The sequence below is a fragment of the Aptenodytes patagonicus genome, chromosome 18, assembly GCF_965638725.1.
Source record: "Aptenodytes patagonicus chromosome 18, bAptPat1.pri.cur, whole genome shotgun sequence".
Classification (NCBI taxonomy): domain Eukaryota; kingdom Metazoa; phylum Chordata; class Aves; order Sphenisciformes; family Spheniscidae; genus Aptenodytes; species Aptenodytes patagonicus.
Genome location: NC_134966.1, coordinates 3,123,962 through 3,142,971, shown reverse-complemented (window position 1 = coordinate 3,142,971; position 19,010 = coordinate 3,123,962). Strand labels below are relative to the sequence as shown.

Below are 19,010 nucleotides of genomic sequence, written 5' to 3'. Positions count from 1 at the left end.
GGGATCAAGCACAGCCTGAGCTACCCGGCTCTCACAGGCCCCGAAAGCAAATGCCCCTGGGTCCCTGGACATCCACAGAAACTCATCCACTACCTGGAAAATGGCACATATGAACAACAAAAGAGAAAGCAGCTTGAGGAATCCCCCCGCAAGCCTGGGTACGTGGTACCTTGTCTCCTTTGGCTCCCAGGTCTCCCTTGGCTCCACCCGGACCTCGACAGCCCTGCAGGAGCAGCAGAGGTGGAGGATACACTCAGGAAACCATGTTATGCCACTCTTTGCAACCAAAGCATGCCGTGATCTGATTTTAGCATCAAAGAAAGTTAGTTTTGCCCAACTTAGATCACAGCTTTCCTCCCGATGGGCCTTTCGGAGCTGGGAGCAGGTACATACTGGATCTGCTCCTCATGGCGGTGGGGCTCCAGAGCTTCTGGGTTCATTCACCACCAAACCGTTAGTGCCCCCAGCACCCCATGCCAATCCTACCCCCAGCTCCCTGGCAGGTAGGATGCCTGCAGCAGCCGGTGGTGGCATCCCAGCTGCACCGTCCTGATGCCAGCACGATACCGAGCACCTTGTCCTCATTACCGTGTCCCTTAACACATGCTAAAGCACTCCCACTTCCCTTGCCGCCTCCCCAAAGCAGACAATATCTTAGGACACACAGTCGTGTCTGAAAGCTCCTCTTATTAGAGCAAGGCAAGCCCAAGTGCAGCTCTGCCTTCCCAAACGACTGCATTTGCCACCTATTCAACCGTCAAGTCCAAACACAGGCAAAGAACATGAAGCTGGTGCTTTGGGCTGCTCTAACGCGCGGCTCTCCTGCATCCCAAGCAGGGTTGGCATGGGTGCCAATCACTCACCCGCTCTCCTTGGGTGCCTTTTGAACCTGGCAGGCCAATAAACCCCTTCAGAGAGAGACACAAAATGCAAGTTAAAAAAAAAAGAACCACAAAGGAAAATATTGCATGCACTCATGGAGGCTGACAACCCTCCCACGCTATGGGGACGGGAAGATGCTGATAAATGGGAGACACCAGTTGAGCTCTGCAGAGTTACTGCTGCTGATGCCACGGTGGGATTTGCACCCCAACAGGGACCAGGGGATGCATAAGCCCTCCCAAGTCTGCCCCCGCCCACACAGCAGCCCCCAGCATGAGGACAAGGTCCTTGTTAGCCTCCAAAATGCACCACCCACATCCCACCCCGCATCCCTCATCCCTTTTGCAAGCACCAGTTTTCAGCTCTGCGTGTCGGGGTTTTGGCACATGAGAAGCAAATGCACCAAGGGTTGTGGTCAGCTGGGACACCGTGGGTCAGGCAGGAGGAAGGCCAGGCTGCCCTGGCCTCCTCACCCTTTGGAAAGGGCAGCTCAGCACCCAAACCCCTTGGGAAAAGGGGTGCACCTAATCGCGCACCAGGGAAGGGATAGGCAGGGCTGGGGCTGAGGCATCTCTGCTGATAAATCCATAGGGAAAAAAAAATCAAGGCCCCTGCAAGCAGTAGAGTCAGAGGAGCTTTGGAGTTTGGAGATAAGGAGCATGGCCATAGGGACGCGGCCATCATCCCCACCAGCCCTTGTGCCACAAACACCGTGGGAAGCTGGGGGTGGCAGGGGGGAGCAGGGCATTCCCCCGCAGTGCTTCGGGGGGCTGCAAGGGGGAGGATGAGAGCACCCTGCACCCAGCCACCCGCTCCCATGGACTTACCCCAGGGCCCTCCTGTCCCGGCTGTCCCCTCAGCCCGGGAGCACCGTCTGCACCCTGCAAGGGGAGTGCTGGCATCAGCTCGTGCCGTGCTGGGCAGAGAGCGCCCAGCCCCACCGTGTCCCCTCCCCAGGACTGCCAGGGACCTCCAGGGTTCATTTGCGAGGTCCGCTGCAAGCGCTAACCCCCTCTCCCCTCCAAAAGCAAGGGCAGGGACGCCTCACCCCACCTCTCAGGTCCCTCTGAGGAAAGCCCTCAAGCCTGGGCTTCATCCCCACCAAGGTCAAAGCAAGCCAGCAAGAAGCTCTTACGGTGTCTCCTTTGGGACCAGCGGATCCCTCCATCCCAGCTGGGCCCTGGGGAAAAGCAAAGGCGGTGGGAGGTTTGGGAGAAGAGGGATGCTGCTCACTGTCCTGCTCTGCGGATGAGACCCCAGCCCATAGGAACCCTGCCCGGCCCTCCAGGAGCTGCACGTCACGCCCCAGGGACCATGTCCCCATCAGCTCACCCTTCCCTTCGCCCCCGTGCCTGCACGTCCTGCCCAGAGCAGGGGCTGCAGCCAGCAGCCTGCCCTCGGGACACGGCCCTTCCCACCCACCCACTCCCACCCACTCCTGGGTGGTCATAAAGACCCACAGGGTCAAGGACTTCATGCTCATTTGCAAAGCACATGGGGGACAAGTCCCAGCCGCTCCTTCCTTGCTCAGCAAGCGCATGGCGAGGGGACCCACACCTCGGAGACATGGTGGGCTCCGAGCCAGGACAGCACCCGCTTACCTGCATGCCCCTGGGGCCGGGGGGGCCGCGTCTCCCCTGCAAGCCCTGCGGTCCCTGCAAAGCAGCGGGGGACGAGGAGCTGCTGTTAGAATCAAAGCCCTGCACACATCGTGCAAAGCCTGTGGTGCAAAACCTCTCCTGGGAAATACCACACTGCTGAGGAGTTCCAGGGCTCCCAGCCGGCTGGTGCGAGGGGACCCCCCCACCACTGCAAGGGATACAGAAAGGATTCCTACCCCCATCTCAGCCTCTTTGCAGATTTTGGGGTGGGCTGAGATCACAGCCCAGCTGGAGGAGACCCCCTCCGGGCTGGGTGACCCTCGGGACACCCTCCCACCCCAGCACCCCCACCAGCTGTCCCAAGACACCCCACCACTGTGAGGTTTTCTCATCCCTTGGTGCAGGCGTGTACTGACGTACCTTGGGGCCCCGGGGGCCGGGCAAGCCAGGGGGGCCCATTTCTCCCTGGGGAGAGAGCAGGGAAGGGATGGGGTGAGTGCAGTGGCCAGAAAATCCCAAATAGCAAAGGAGGGGAACTGGGGCAGACCCACCTGAGAGCCATTGATGCCTTGGCATCCGACGGATCCCGGCTGGCCCGGCTCTCCCTGCAAGGTGAGAGCGTGCTCAGCCCTGCGGCCACGTGCACCATGCAGGAGGAGACGGGATGGGGCCCCCCTAGGCATCTCCCATGGCAGCAGAGGCAGCCCCGGGCTAGTGGGGATGCTGGGGGGGCTTTACTGGTGTGCGTGAGTTTTAACACCTTTTGTCCTTTTGCAATTTTTCCTCCCACTACCAGGAGGCTGCATTTTAAGCAGAGGCATCTTTTTCAGGTGTAAATCAGCACAAGGGATGAAACGCGGCAGGACATCGTGGCACGTCCCAGCCTGCCCATGGTGGTCCTGCCTCGCTCTTGCTGCGAGCCAGATGGCAGCAGGTCCCCCAGCCCAGCCACCCCCTGCGTTTCAGCAGAAGTTTGGACCAAGAAGCTGTGACTTACCATGGGGCCGGCAGGCCCCGGGGGACCCGCTGAGCCACCTTCTCCCTGGAGCAGGAGAGAAAGGATGCCATTTTTCTAGCCTGTTTTGCTTTGATTCTCTCCTTTTAGTCTTCACATCCCAAATTCTCCCTTTTCTTCACATCAAGCATCAGCTACTTGATGTCCCTTTGAACAGCTACCTGGCCAGCCCCTGGCTCCCCGCCTCCCTTTGTGTTCGAAAGTGCTTCTTTTCACCACCACCAAAACATTTTAATTTTCCTTTTAAATCCTCTGCAAACTCTTCCCTGGCTGGGATGCCTCCCAAAGATGTGGCAGCAGTTAAGCTATCAGTGTGCCAAGAGCAGCATGGAAAAACCGAGGTGCTGTCAGCCTGGGATTCACCTCAGCTGAAGGTGGTCACCTAAAATAAACTGTGGTGAAACGTGCTCTGCAAAGGCTCGTTTCTCTTCATCGCCAGCCAGGAGGATGAGCTGGGATGCAAACGTCCATGTGGGAGATTTTGGAGGCGAGGGGAAGCTCCTGCCCCCAACAAGCAGAAGGACAACATGCCTGGTTGCTCTGGGGCAATATCCCCGTTAATAAAGAGCCACCTCCAGGACAAAGATACAGATGTAGTTTAGGTCCAGCTCTCGGAAAAAAACAAACAAACCAAGGATTTTGTAAGAGCGAACCAGAAAGCAGTGCCAGTGACCTGCAAAGCCCAAGTCCTCCCTTCTTGGACCCATCTTTCCAGTGGGGAGCACCAGGCTCCTGCACCTCTTCGGGGAGGGCTGGTGACACAGAGAAAGCAAAACCACTCACCTCTGGCCCCATGGGGCCTTGGAAGCCCGTCACACCCTTCAGACCTGACATCCCCTGGGAGAGAAGCCAGGAGTGGGGTGTCAGCAAGGTGCCCACCCCGAGGTGCTCACCCCAAGGTGGCAGCTGCCTTTGTCCCATCCCTTGCAGGAGGGTCAGGGAAAACACAGAGACCACGAGGGCTTTGCCCAAAGCCAGGAGAACGTGGGCTGGAGCCAGGGACAGAGCTCGGGGCCATTGCAGAGAAGCAAAGGGGTCAGTCCAGGAGAGGGGATGGAGGGAAGGAGCAATCCCGGCATGGCAGGGTGCAAGACATCCCCAGCTTCCCCGTTAACTCACGTGAAGCCCAGCAGGACCTGGCAGACCATTTTCTCCCTTCACCCCCTGGAAAAGCCAAGAGCAGCCTGAGAGATGGGGGAGAGCATGACCTGGGGCTGGGGGGCCGTGGCAGGGAAGGATCAACCCCCTGCTCGACCCAGGCGGGGCTGTAAAGAGCAAGGAGAGACACCCTCACCTTCGCTCCCTTCTCTCCTTTCTCCCCAACCGGTCCAGGGTCACCCAAGAAACCCTGAAACGGGAACAACAAGGATATGTGAGCCCCAGCTGGACCATCAGGAGCTAAAACATGGCTGCTGTGCCCCAAAGGACTGTTGGTGTGCTGCAGGGGGATGGGGACCCTCAAGCTTGTGCTAAATGAGGCAGCCCCAGAAGAAAAGCCTAGCTGCTTGTCCCCAGCACAGTGCCCCCCCATTGTGGCTACTCCGCTCCCATGTCCCAAGCTAGTGTTGCACCACGCCACATACAACGGTGACACGGAGGTGTCCCAGCACCTGCAGGGCTGGGACGGGGCTCTCCACGGCAGCGCTGCACCGGGTGGCAGGGCCATGCCCATCGCCTGTGCCTTGGAGGATGCCATGGTGCCCTGAGCTGCACACAGCGGCAGCGGGGAAGAAAAAGAAAAGCTTCATGGGCCCGTGCGAGCAGTGCAAAGCTTCACGTGTCCACAGCTGCTGAGTGCTCAAGCACAGAGAGGTTGAGACCAAGGGCAAGAGATCCTCCATCTGGCTGCTGGGATGATGCTCACAGGCAAGAGGGTACGAAGTATGGGCCAGAAAAGGTATATGATAAACCTTGTGGGGTTGCTGCTTCAAAAAGAAGAAATTGGGTTTCAAACACCCCAGTATGATCAGACCTCGGAGGAGCCCAGTGTCTCCTGGGAAGCTCTAAATATTTTAGTTAACACTTGCCTTAAAAAGACTCGGGGGGTGGGGGAGGGGGGGAAGGAAAAAAAAGGGCAACAAACCACTAGCATTCACTTTTTTATGGACATTTTATATCCTGGCTGAGAAACCGCTGGAACAGCCTGGAGAGGAACCACAGCAACATGCACTAGCAGCCCCTGCTGCCCCCGGGCTGGGGCAGCTCCGAGCACAGGGCACTCGGACAGCCGGAGGCTGAGCAGGCACAGCGGTGAGGGCGGCCGCCAGCCGGATCCCGCACGGCTGGAGGGCGGCAATTAGGGCATCCCACACCGTAAAGCAACATCAGGCTGGCACATGCGTGCCAGCAGGCTGGGGGGACATGTGTGTGCCAGGCGCTGCTGGTGCAGTACCGGCGAAACCAGTAATGAAAAGCTCTTACTGCTTGGCATTAAGCGTACAGGCTGGGACTGGGGCTGGCACCGAATCGTGCCCACAGCACCAAGTGACTAAGCAAGTGAGAGCCAGCTTACCTCTTCTCCCTTCTCGCCAGCCAGCCCTCGGTCACCCTGGAAGCCCTGCAGTCCCTGGGGAGAGGGAGGAAGAAGCAGAGTGGGTGCTGAGGGGCTGCTCAGCGCCTCCCACCCATGTCCAGCTCCACTCCCCCCTCCCCACTGCGCCGGCAGCTGCTGCCTCCTGCCCACAGCCACCCCGGTGCAGACTCCCGGGGGGCTGCTGAGAGCCCCAAACCTCTCAGCGTGGTCCAGTCCCTGTCACCATCCTCCAAAAGCCCCCTGAGAAAGCTTCCAAGCCCAGGTGCGTTGCCCGTATTCCCCAGGGATCGCTGCCAGGGGTCTGGAAAAGGGCAGGGACCATCACACCACGAAGTGACCAGCTTCATAGCTTGAACGCTATCCAGGCAGTCCGTAACTGCTCTCATTTCTTTCTCCCCCCCAGTTATTTTCTCCTGTCAAAGCAACTAGGAGGTTGAGATGCAGAAGAGCAGCCCAGCCCTCGTGCTCAGGCCCACCACAATGCAGGATCTGCAGCGCTTGGGTTATCCCAGCTGCACCTTAACGCACGCGTGTGAGGTTCTACAGCCCTTTTTTTTGGGAAACATGAACCTTGAGGCACTAATCCAGGACTGCCTGGGGTTGTAGGTTCAGGAGGAATATTTTAGTTAAAGGAGGCAAGCGAACATAAAGAGCAGCAGCATTAGGAGCCCCTTGTCTCCTGCTCAGGGCTTGGGGCTGCAGCTTCCCCACCCCAACGCTGGCCATGCCATGGTCCTGCCTGCCTGCCTGCTTGCCCATGGCTCACCTGTTCTCCCGGCAGCCCCCACGGCCCAGGTTTGCCATCCAGGCCAGGGAAGCCATCCGAGCCGGGGTAACCCGCACGTCCTGGCAAGCCCTGGAGCCCAGGTTCACCCTGGAGAGAAAAAAAGCCAAGCATGCAAAATTAAAAAATCCACATCATTATGAAACCAATAAATGAAATGCTAAGCTCTGCCTGCCTCGTGCTTTTGCAGCAACGCCTGCTAAACGCCAAGTACCTCGCAAGGAGACAGGGAGGGCTGGCAGGGGCAGAAGCTTTGTGCATCCAGGCACTGCAAGGGTTGGGCATGTGGATCTGCCCAGGCTCTCTGACCGAAACCATGGGAGAGTCGCAACCAGCGGCCGTACAGCAATAAACAAAGTGGAAGGTAGGGAAGAAGCAATGTGTTAAGAGAAGGTCAAGCGAAAGCCCTCTGCATCTGCTTTTTGGCCCTGGGACTTATGCTCAAAGCCATTTCTGATGCTTTCCCACATGCAAGAGCCTGAGCAGATCCTCTAGATTGGGTATCACCAGCTAAAGCTTAGGGGCAGCTTTTTTTTGCCCCTTAGCTCACTGGCAATTCTGAATTAATGCAGGACAAAGAGCAGTGTGGAACAAAGAGAAGACATTTCCCTTCAAATAGCTTTGATTGCTTGGATTTCTCAAAAATTTTGGAACATTTGGTCAAGTCCAAAAACTGGACTTTGTTTTAGTTTGTAAAGTCAGAGTTTGAAGGAAGGGCAGAAGGACGCAGCTGCCTCAGTTACTTCTCAAGTGAAGGATCTGGCTGCGAAAATATAAAAGCTTGTTGTGGGGAGGTTTGCTTTTCCATCTCCCTCCCCCAAGGGCTTCAGCATTGCACAACCAGCCACGCACATCCCCCATGCATTAGTGGCCACGTATGCTGGGGGCACCCAGCCCAAAAGCCAGAATTTTTGCCCCATTCCACTTCTGGTCCCAGCTTTGGGGAATATTTATTGTTATTTGCAGTTTTGCAAGAAAGACACCTGGGCTGCGACACACCTCTGGCTGTGCTCTGTGGCGAGGGAGCCCAAGCAGATGGGCCAAATGCAAAACAGACCGTGGGCAAACCCAACCCAACCCAACCGTGTGCTCAGGGGCTGATGCAGGTGGATGAAATCCATCCTCCTCTTCCCTGCCCCTGCTCTCATCCGATCAGCCTCCCCCAGGCAGTGAGAGCAGGGAACGGAGACCTGCTGGAGCCTGAACGGGCATCAAAGACCTCTTGGGCCAAGGTCTAGTAGAAACGTGAACCTTAACAAAAGCCACCCCAGACTGGTCAAGAGCCGAGTCCAAAGTTGAGTTGAGTTTCCCTGTTGGAAACCTGCCACTCAAAGCCTTTGGCAGATGCCAAAGCAAGAGCAGGAGAGCAGGGGGCTGGGGACAGGGCTGCGGCCGTGACACAGCCCCCTGAACTGAAGACATCAGGCTTGCAGATGGACTGTGATAGGCGGAAAAAATTTGCTCCTTTCCATTTCTGTGCTAATCCCTCCCTGAACTGCTGACTCTCCTCGCAGATCCTGTTTATGTGAAGACGGAGAGTAACTTTGGCACCTTTTGGTTAAGCTACGCCAACAGACTCCAGTGTTTACGCTCAACCGGCTTAACACAGTCAGTGACACCTTCCAGATGCTGGCAGCTGGTAAAACACTATCCCTGGGGTGCGTCCCTGCTGCTAGGGAGTGGGGCCGGGGGTGACAGGACATCTGGCAGCAGGACGTGTGATAGAGAGCAGACACACAGTGTCTGATGGCATAGCTGCGTTTCTTGCCCATGATATCAACTCCAACTTTTGCCACGAGCTTTTGGGACTCAAAAGTTCAACACAGCTGCCAGGAACCAGCCTGTGTCCTGCTCGCCAGCCCGTCCAAATCCTCCTTCAGCATTGATCCATGTAAGCCCAGCCTGTCCTTGGCTCCTCTTCTCAAGCCAGAGGAGAAGCCACCCCAGTTTTGGAAAGGAAGAATGTCCTGGTTTCGGCTGGGACAGAGTTAATTTCCTTCCTAGTAGCTGGTACAGTGCTGTGTTTTGGATTTAGGATGAGAATAATGTTGATAACACACCGATGGTCTAGTTGTTGCTGAGCAGTGCTTACACTAGTCGAGGACTTTTCAGCTTCCCATGCTCTACTGACTGAGAAGGCTGGAGGTGCACAAGAAGCTGGGAGGGGGCACAGCCAGGACAGCTGACCCAAACTGGCCCAAGGGACATTCCATACCATGGGACGTCATGCTCAGTACATAAACTGGGGGAAAGCTGGCCGGGGGGGGCCACTGCTTGGGGACTGGCTGGGCATCGGTCGGCGGGTGGTGAGCAATTGCATCGTGCATTGCTTGCTTTGTATTTTTTTTTATTATTATTATTACTATTTTATTTTATTTCAGTTGTTAAGCTGTTCTTATCTCAACCCACGAGTTTTCTCACTTTTACTCTTCCAATTCTCTCCCCGTCCCACCAGGGTGGGCGGGAGTGAGCGAGCGGCTGTGTGGTGCCCAGTTGCCAGCTGGGGTTAAACCACCACAAAGACACGATGACAACAAAGATGGCAGGAGGAAAGGAAGGTCATTGCTGAGAGGGAGCCAAGGGGACCACGGTGCTGTGGTTAAGGTCACTGGGGAGATGCTATGCAGGATGGGAAACACTGGAGGGCTGAAGGAAGACAATTGCTCCAGTAGATGGGTGAGTGAGCGGGGAGATGAGGAGCAGCAGGGATGGGCACTGCTGTCCCTTCGGAGCAGCCCAGCAGCAACCAGGACAAACGAGCAAGAGGCAGGGGGGTGCTGGGGGACGCCTGCGCATCTGCTCTGTTGAAAGAGACAAGATTTGGGATGCACCAACTCTTCCCACAAGGGCTGGGTACCAGCGAGCACGGGTGGGAGAGCGGGTGGAAAGCTCCAGCAATGCTGGGAGATTGGGACATCTGCTCTCCTTTCCTTTTACCCATGGGGCATCCAAACCCCCACAGGCAGCTGTGCTCGCTCGGTCCCGGGGGGAGGTGGCCAGGTCCCACGAGGGCACGCTGCACAGCAGCTCCCATTGCAGAGAACAGGCAGAGCTCACACATCCCTTCGGCCAGAACCATGGGGAAGGAGGCGAGTGGCTTCCAGAAGGTGACAAAAGGACAGAACGCTTTTGGGACCACCGTGCCACCTTGTGTCTACCTGCTTGGGAGGGCATCGGGTGACACGTGGCAGAGTCCAGCACCCAAAGGGACTGTGCTGAGCAGTCACTGAGCCCATGCACCTGCTGGAGCGGGGTGCTGCAAGCACAGGGCAAGAGGAGCTGCAGCATGGACTTGGTCAGGGGAATGAGCCTGCTGTGGAGAGCCACCCCTGCCAGCCACAGCAAGGACCTCAGAGAGAGGACTGGGGCATCACCACCCATGACCCTTCAAACCAGGCACACGTTTCCTTGCACAGTTCCCCAACCAGCAGCAAACCCGACTGTTACAGTTCTCTCTCACCCAGTGCTCCAGGGTTTGATCCAAGAGGGGCAGGGTGTCCGAGGGTCCCCAGGACAGCCCCGAGGGTGCACTCAACCTCTCCAAACTGGGCTCTCCCTGCAGCCAAGCCCCCCACCCGCCCACAGCCAGGCGTCCCTGCCAGCACCCCCACTCACCGTGTACCCCTGCCGGCCTTTCTCGCCCGGCTCCCCCGGATCTCCGCAGGGTCCCTGTGCAAAAACAGGGATTGAGTCAACAAACATGTCCCCCCGTCCTGCCCCGTGCTGAGAGCAGCCCGAGCCCTGCAGAGGCTGTCATGGGGAGGAGAACGAGCAATGCGCAGAGGCAGCCTTGGAAAGGGCAGAACGGGAAGATTCGCACCCCTCGGCACACCCGCCACCCTGCCTGCCTTCGCGGGGTCTGTGGCCAGGGCGGGTTTGGAGGCGGCGACAGATCCGGTTCCCCGTTCGTTTGGTGCCCTACGGGAGGTCAGGACGGGGAGTTTTGCTTTTGTTTCTTTTGCCTCATGCTGCTGCCCTGTTTGCAGAGGCCAGCCGGGGGGGAAGCATCACCCAGCAATCCGGGGGGCTGCGTGGGCATGGGGCTGCAGACCCACCAGCATGGAGCTGGCGCCACACAAGTACTGCATCAGCCGTTCCCTGGCTTGTTTTTGTGCCTCTGGGAGGGATCCACATGGTCCCTACCCAAACGTGGGGGCAGGAACCCGATGCCCTGGGGAAGATAAGCCAGCACTGTTCAGCTGGCGGAGGCAGAGGGGCAGGGGCTGCGTCTGCCAACGAAACCCAGGGAGTTAGATATCAAGCATCACCCGGGTTTCGGTGGGAAGCAGACAAGCAAACCATTAGGCTTCTTTGAAACCCAATTCCAAGGCCCTTAATTACAGCATGTCAGAAGCCACCTGGCAGCAGATATTTTTTGGGGCAGCCCAGGACTGTGCAAATGACTGGGGACATCGGCTCTGCAAGCTGCCCCAGGCCAGCCGGGGTGGCAGCGGGGCCAAGCAGCACCCAGCCGTGGAGGGGACACCGAGGCTTTTCTTACTTACAGGTGCTCCTGTTTTCCCTGGATGTCCTGGGGGCCCGGGGGCTCCAGGTTTTCTCTGGATTAAAAAGAGAAAAGTTGGTAAAACAAATCTCACTGATGAAGTGCTTGGAGGGAGGAAAACCCAGCTGACCAAGCTGAGGAAAAAACGAACCACAGAAAGTTGCTTAACAGCGATACTCACCGGCCAGCCTGCATGTAGAAGCTGGTAAAATGATGATTGCTGAAAGGAGAAGGGGGCGGGGGGAAGCAAAATGTTAAAAAGAAAACCCTAAATCCCTTTTTGCTGGCTTCAAAGTCTTTTTTCTGTTGCTTGGGAAGACACAGCAATGAACCAGTGCTCTAATTAATTTTTATTTTTTTTTATACTATGTGTATGCAAGTCACAGGACAAGGCTTAATCTGAGGACAACGTGTAGGAGATAAGGAACTGCTGGCCTCATTAGCAAATGAAGACGGAGACCCCACTTTTGAAGTTTGCTGAAATTCAGCTCCCCCACGGATGTCGTAGCAGCCTTGGGACACCAGAAATGTTTTGCATGGGGAGAGGTCAGAAACATGTTGTTGGTGAGCGCAGGTACCATCATATTTAGCCCAGGTTGGACTAAAACCAGCTGTTTCGACACCAGTTTGCCCCAGGTGGGAAACCTCATCCCGACCAGCCCCATCTGAAGCCCCAGATGAGGTGATCCTCCAGCAGCCATGGCTGGCAGGCTTTCTCCTCGCTGCTCCTAGCAGCCAAATCTTTCATGCACCTCCAATTTTTTAGAAGACCAGATGACCACAAAGGGGGAAAAAACACCCAAAAGCCACAGGGTGGGCTAATCCCATCGTAGCCGCAGTTAATTCCACCGTATTTCAAAGCCAGCGTGAAGGTCCTAAAAACTCACAGTGCAGCCTCCTCCCTGCGCACTTCCAAGCCAGATTTCCCCAAGTTTTGGGAGATGCCCAGGAAACAAAACAATGTCTACCTCCAACTACCAGCCATCCTCCTGCCCCCCCAGCAGAACAAACCACAGACACCCAGGAGCCAAAACCCACCTTTCCACCTCCTCCTCCCCACGGTGAGCCCAGACACATGGTCCGGGCAGCTCCTCCAAATCCTGGCTTGCATCAAAGGCTAAGAAAAGCCCCCCCTTGTTCATCACCCCAATCCCAAGCAGCTGGAGGGGCAGGATTCCCACGTGCTCCCCAGCTTCAGCCTTGGGGGCGCCAGGAAATCCCCTCCTGTCCCCCCCTCCAAAGATCCGTCCTCCGATACCAGAGGAGAGAGAAGGGAAAAAGCCAAGGAACTCATTAACGAAAATAAACACAGACCTTTCAACATATGGAAATATTTCTAATAATGAGCGGGGCTCTCGGGGGCAGATGATGGATGGATGCATTTAACTAGCTCTAACGCCACACCAGGCATCTCAGTTCCTTTCAAGTTGATCCCGAATGGATTACCGTGAGCAAATGGGTGCAGTCTTTGCCAGCCTGCCAGGGCCAGGCCATGGTCCTCTTGTCCAGCCAGTTCTCATTTCCCTCAAAAGCTGCTCACAAAAACTTTTTCGGGGGGTTGGAGCATGGCCAATGCTTTTGCCTTGTCTTGGGAATCAGTGAACTCAGATTCACTCGGGACAGGATATTATTTCATTAGGCCTCAAAAAAAAAAAAATCCAACCTTTTAAGAAGGGGGAAAAAAAAAAAAATCCCACAGGAGACGTGAACTCGTACTTCGGAGCACCAGATGCCAAGCAGAGGGGAGAGAAATTAATTGCCTTCTGCAATTTCAGCAGGAAATAGTCAGCACTTTGCTCGCTGCAGCTCTGGTCAGCAGGGAGCAGCATGACGGGTACGGGGATCGTAAGCAAATGGAGGGGATGGAGGATGGGGAGTGGTCGCCATTTGGATCTGTCCTCCTGTAAAACTCCAGCCTGAGAGCAGGACAGAGAAAACCCTTCCGACAGCTCTGCAGGGAGCAGGTCATGCCCTGCAGCACCATCTTGGCCGCCCTCCCCAGCCCACCCTGTGACCACGCTCCCCAGCCCACCCCACGTCCATAAAGCCACGCAGTCACAGAGCTGCGTTAGCAGCCAACCCTTCAGCAGCAGGAAATCCCTAAGGGTTGCCTCCTTTTTGCATGGAGCAATATTTTCTTTTGCTCTAAGGTTACCAGCCCTCATTTCCCAGCCTGACCTCTTGCTTTTAAAGGTATTGGGAGAGAGAAAAAGAAAGGACTCTAGCGCTGCAGAGTAAGCTCCCTAATAACTGCAGGAGGTCCAGTTCTCCTCCTTCCTCGGCTTCTGGGACTCCACCACTACCAAAGTCAACGCTGCCAGAACAAGGCAGCAACAGTTCCTGCCCCTTGAGTTACACCAAGACAACTTCTTGGCAAACCCAATGTCTGTCAACTTGTTGTAAACAAAAACACAGGACAGGGGCTCGGGGCAGAATCGCAGCGGTCTTAAGCTGGTTTTGCTCAATTCCCATGAACAGCAAAGGCTTGTTTCACCGGGAAGGAGCAGGAGAGGCTATTGAGCATCCCAACAGCCATAACTGCTCTGGGACAGCCACCAATGTCCCTTGCTTTCCCAGTCCATCATACTGCATTATGTCCCCCGGACTGAGAGGTGGCTCCTCTGACTTGCGTTTCCAAAGGCTGAGCCAACAACAAACCCCAGCAGCCCAGGATGCCCCCCCTGCAGCCCCCAAATCACAAGCACTCGGTTCACAAGAGCAGCGCTGTCCCGAGCCACAGCATTTCTCCAGCCCCCCAGTAAGTTGTAGGAGGCTGCAGAAGCAGACAGCACCCCCATGCTCACAGCAGCCAGCACTCAGCTTTTCACCCCTGTGCTATCTCAACAAAGATTAGCAAAACCCAGCCCACGGCTTTGCACTCCCGTTTCCTGCTGCCGAGCAAAACGCCACTGCCGGGGTCATACGGCCACAGACACAATAGCCCAGCAAGGCTTTCGGGTGCCCCACGTCATCCTTGCCAGACACTGCCTTCCCCTTGAGATCGGCACTTTGCCAAAAGCTCTGGGCCAAGTGCCAGCACGCAACCCCCCCGGGAGCCTGCGGCCAGGGCCCCGGCAGCCCTCCAGCTTCGGCTTCCCAAACACAGACGAGACTGTCTGCTCCCTCCAGCATTCTCAACGCCTAAGTGCTGAAGGTGGTGGTACACCAAAGAAATCATGGTCTACGGCAACATCCATAGGCATGAACGTTTCAGCCTGCAGAAGAACAAAGCCTGAGGTCCCTTTCCAAATGCAGGCAGGAAAAAAAAAATGCAATTCTGACTGAGTGCGCAGAGCAAAGAGCGTCAGCAGCCCTGCAAAGTGCTGTAACCATGCCCTGACAACAGGAATTGATTACGCGGATGTCTATCCCAAACACCCTGGGAGGAAGGCGATTGCCCTGGCGCAGGCATGAAGATGCTCTCTGGCACTGCAGGCTTCTTCCAGCCAACGCTTCCAGCTTGCTCGCTCCTATCCCCGTTTACTCCGGTCCCGCACTGCGTGCCTGCAATGGGTCTTGTGAGCATTGATAACAGCACAGCACCTGCTCTAGAGCAGAAGGACAGGAGAACATGGAGGTCCTCCAGGTCAACCAAGATATTTCCCAATGTTCAGCTCTCCTGCACTTCCCAGCAGGAATCTGATCTCCTCTAAGGCAGGTATTTATCTTCTGCAGATGCTTTGATCCAATCCAACAAAAAACTGCAAGGGGCAGGTCTGGCCCAAGGACTTCTGGTTGGTCAATCCAAGATCAGAGCCAGATCAGCACATGGCCACTCTCCACCTCGTACCTCCAGTCAGCACCATCCCTTCCTCGGGGTGTGCTGTGCTGGCAGAGCAGAGGTCCTCCTCACTGTATCGTCTTGCCAGCATTAAAGGCATTTGCCCTGGAGCAGAGAGTGCCATTACCCCTCTTCACAAATGAACGAGTTGAAGATAACTCAAAAGTCCTGCCCAAGGTCATTAAAGCTCTTAGAGAGCCGGAGCATTGAGCCTGGCCTCTCACTGGCCCATTACTCTGCCCGTTGCACCAACATGCCTTGCAAGCCAATCTGCCCGGCATCTGCTTCGAGCAGCCAACATCCAGACAGGCTGCAGTCCCATCAGAGGGACATTACAGATGCACAACGCAGAGAGCATCCCCGCTCCAGGGAGCTCCAGCCCCTGGTTGGTAAGGTGCCTAAGGCAGTTAGAAACCCAGTGCCTTCAGCTATTGACCTGCCTGGCTCAGGCAAGGCTTGAGAGGGAGTTTGAAATTAAGCTTAATCACAGCAGTCACTGTGCTGTCAGGAGTCGGGGAACCGGGACGAGGCTGGCTGGGTCGTTGCAGTGATCGCTCCCACGGTGCATGGAGTTTCGCAGCCAGCTACGCAGTAGCTGAAGCACTCCTGCCTCCCCGCAGGTCCCGTCCCCGCTCCTGTGCTCCCCACAGCAGCAGGGTTCAGGTGAGAAAATATCTCGTCTTGGCAAGAAGCTTGACAGGCACAAACCCTGCGAGCCAAAGCCATGGCACACAGCTGGGGCACAGCAGAAAACTGGGGTACGGTGGAAAACCGGAGCAATGCTTTGTAACCAGCAATGCAGAGCAGGAGAGGGGCTGCTTTCTGCATGGCTTGGATCTTCTTTGGCCCCTGTCCTACAGAGTTAGGGCATGAACCACCCTTGGGAGGTCATGGATGTGTGTGGACGATGGGGACCCGAGATCTCCCAGTCAGTCACAGGGGAAACAGGGATAGCTGTGTGAGCACAGCTGTAAATAGGGCACACGCTGATCCCATTTCACCCAAGGACAGCTGCCCGCAGAGCCGTCCCCAGTGAGCTGCACCTCTCTCCTTGGCATCCTCCCTCTGCCCCCACTTGCCTACCCCGCCTCTGTCCCCCCACCCAACAGCCCCAACCCATTCCCAACAGGAATCTCAAATCATCACGAACCCTTCCTCCCAGCTCTCATCCCAGCAGAGCAGAGAGGCGCCTGCACGGGAGCTGATGAGGAGATACAAGTGGAGCACCCCGAGTGCTCGCCCGCCACGGCTGTAACTCACCATGAATGTCTGCCAGTCCTCCCTGGAGTTCCTCCAGAGGACGATGGTGGGGACACCGGGGATGCCCACAGGGCCCGGGTCGCCCGGGGGGCCCGTCCGCCCCATGGCTCCAGGGTATCCCTAGGAAGACAAGGGCAGGTCCTTAAAACCAGATGGGGATTTAACAATCAACACAGGCTGGACGGGCTCTGACTCAAGTCAGCCTCTGAGCAGAGTCTGGGTCTAGGCACATTCCTGGGTTCAAACCAGCTCTTAAGATCTAAATAACCCTGACAACAGGGAAAGCAAAAGGAATGAGCTTCATATGCACATGCCTGTGCCCAGACCCATCTAAATGCCACAGGTATTGAAGCTAATGCACACAGAAGCGGCGTGACTCATGGGGCAACGAGTTTGCCCCTCTACAGCTTGGGAAAGATGGAAACTGCTGTGCAGAGGAGCACTCTCACTGTTTTACTGATGGGGAAACTGAGGCACCACCCTTAATCCAGAGCATCCCCAAGCATCTGTCAGCGCACCAGGCAATGCTGCGTGCAGCAGGAGACCGAGCTGTGCCGTGCAGGCTGCTGCGCGCTGGGTTCCTGGAGCAGGAAGGGCAGCCGTGGGTCTGACCAACGTGGTGCTGGAGGACAGATGTCCCTCCAAGGTGAGTTGGTGGATATAGCATGGGGCTGGACTTTGGGACACGCCAGCATCCCTCCTCCAGGTGACCTCAGCCAAAGCTGCTTCATCTCCCCGCTCTGCCGCCTCTGTAGAGCCGTTAAGTGGCTCAGAGGAAAGACAGCAGCTTGTCCAGCCAGCCAGCTCAGTCCTGAGCCTGGGCTTAAAATACCCAGCAAAAATAGTTCTTTCCTCTTCCAAACGCACATAAAGGGCCACCAGACTGCAGCTTCAGAAGCTCACACTGCCCTCTTGATGAAAAACACCCAAACCAACCCAAACCATCCATGGTATTTGCCCCGGACCCTACACCCCATCCCATACCTTCCTGTGTTTTCCGGAATACTCACTTTGTCTCCTTTGGGTCCCACCAGTCCACGTCTCCCAGGGCAGCCCTGAAAGGCAAAGGAGGAGAGCTGTGTCACCCCTCAAAGGGGGAACCCCCGCAACCAGGGGAGATCCCACAGTAGCTGGGTGACCAGTGCCATGGCCAGGGACATCCTGGCCCCAGGGAAGCAGGAACTGAAACGGCTGATTCAGAGCATACCAGCAGCACCAAGCCTCAGAGAAACACCCCAAAGACCGGTGGGGTGGAAAGTGCACCCTATTTTATGCTGCTCCCTTCCCACTCTCCTGCCCTGGCATCAGAAAGCAGCTCTGCTCGGCCAGCTCAGTGGCGTAATCCTGCGGCATCCATCACAGAAATGCCCCAGACCATATGGCCGGGGAGCTGGAGCACATTTACTGACACCTGGTGAGGAAAGGCAGAGTGTTAGGAAAAAAACCCATAGAGCTGGATCACGGCCACACGCTCAAACAGTAGTTTGGACGAGGACGCAAACATCTGCGAATTCTAACTTGTGTGAGATCTGATCTAGCCCACCTCGAGTGAAAAGTGCACATTTGGCCAAGTGGCGACTGCACTTCGGGGCTTACCGAAGCATCTGTCTGGGCAGAAACAAGGTCAGATGGGAGATCCCGGCTTTTCTCGATGAAAAAAATCTACCTGGAAGATGTCGGCAGAGACTGATAACACGCCGGGCTGCAGCAGTGTCTACCTGTGTGTCTGCTGCAGAGCTGTGGCTCTGATGGCTTCAATTACAGCCACCGTTTTTGTTCTGAGCTTGCAAACAGCCCAGTAGCAAGCCCGGGAATCCACACTGAATTAACACCACCCCAGCACAGACACAGCTGCATCCCTGTGACCACCAAGGCAGCCCCGCTCGGGCAGCAGCCAGCCCCAACCTCGCTGCCTTGTGCCGATGGGATGGGTAAAAAGGCCAAGCTGCATGTCCAGAAACAGCTTTGGCACTGCGGGATGTTTCACCAAAGGGACTCTGATCACCTGAAGTGCCCAGATCTGAAGGCCACGGGGCTCCGTGGCTCAGTTCCCCCTCCCTGGGGGCTGGAGGCTGGAGGCCGTGCCCCTTAGGCTCGGTTCGTGCGCAGCACGTGTTTGTGCCAAATGGCACACGCAGCGGCAGTGATGCTGGCAACTCTGGTCTGATTTTGAAACCTTGGGTATTAGAATCATAGAATCATTTAGGTTGGAAAATACCTTAAGATCTTAAGATCTCTCTTAAGAGTAAACCTAACACTGCCAAGTCCACCATTGCTGAAGGAGGTAAAATAAAGCAATTCCTGCCCACTGTACCCAATATTAAAGCATGCACCAGAATGGGCAGGGACCCCTCCCAGTGCCAGGCAGCCCCTCTATTTATCCACCCAGCAGCCCTCCTTTAAGGAGCTGGATGCATGCTGCTGAGAGACCACTTCTGCAGGAACGTACCCAGTTTGGAGTCACTGGGATTTTACTGTGAGCACCACATGCCTGTTGCAAGGTGCCTGGGGACAGGCTCATCCTCTCCACCCTGGGTGCAGATATAAATTAGATCCTTCAGTAAGTCCTGCCTCCCCCTGATCCCCCTCAAAAGAGCTATGGGGTCCAGTCACTTCTTCTGGGTGCAGCCTTTAGCTTATCTCCTGCGTG

The 19,010-nt window shown here is 56.2% G+C and overlaps 1 protein-coding gene across 1 annotated transcript in view; it reads right to left on the bottom strand.

Annotated features, from left to right (window-relative positions):
- Positions 1–19,010, bottom strand: part of LOC143168841 (uncharacterized) — a 100,700-nt gene that overhangs the window by 19,090 nt on the left and 62,600 nt on the right. The window contains exons 9-26 of the mRNA XM_076355773.1: positions 17,371–17,415; positions 16,361–16,480; positions 11,501–11,539; positions 11,321–11,374; positions 10,431–10,484; positions 6,798–6,905; positions 6,011–6,064; positions 4,793–4,846; positions 4,618–4,662; positions 4,282–4,335; positions 3,481–3,525; positions 3,035–3,088; positions 2,904–2,948; positions 2,484–2,537; positions 2,018–2,062; positions 1,710–1,763; positions 864–908; positions 170–223 (exon numbers count right to left, since the gene is read on the bottom strand). Of these exons, the coding sequence (XP_076211888.1) occupies positions 170–223; positions 864–908; positions 1,710–1,763; positions 2,018–2,062; positions 2,484–2,537; positions 2,904–2,948; positions 3,035–3,088; positions 3,481–3,525; positions 4,282–4,335; positions 4,618–4,662; positions 4,793–4,846; positions 6,011–6,064; positions 6,798–6,905; positions 10,431–10,484; positions 11,321–11,374; positions 11,501–11,539; positions 16,361–16,480; positions 17,371–17,415 (1,023 nt within the window). The remainder of the gene's footprint in view (positions 1–169; positions 224–863; positions 909–1,709; positions 1,764–2,017; positions 2,063–2,483; positions 2,538–2,903; positions 2,949–3,034; positions 3,089–3,480; positions 3,526–4,281; positions 4,336–4,617; positions 4,663–4,792; positions 4,847–6,010; positions 6,065–6,797; positions 6,906–10,430; positions 10,485–11,320; positions 11,375–11,500; positions 11,540–16,360; positions 16,481–17,370; positions 17,416–19,010) is intronic.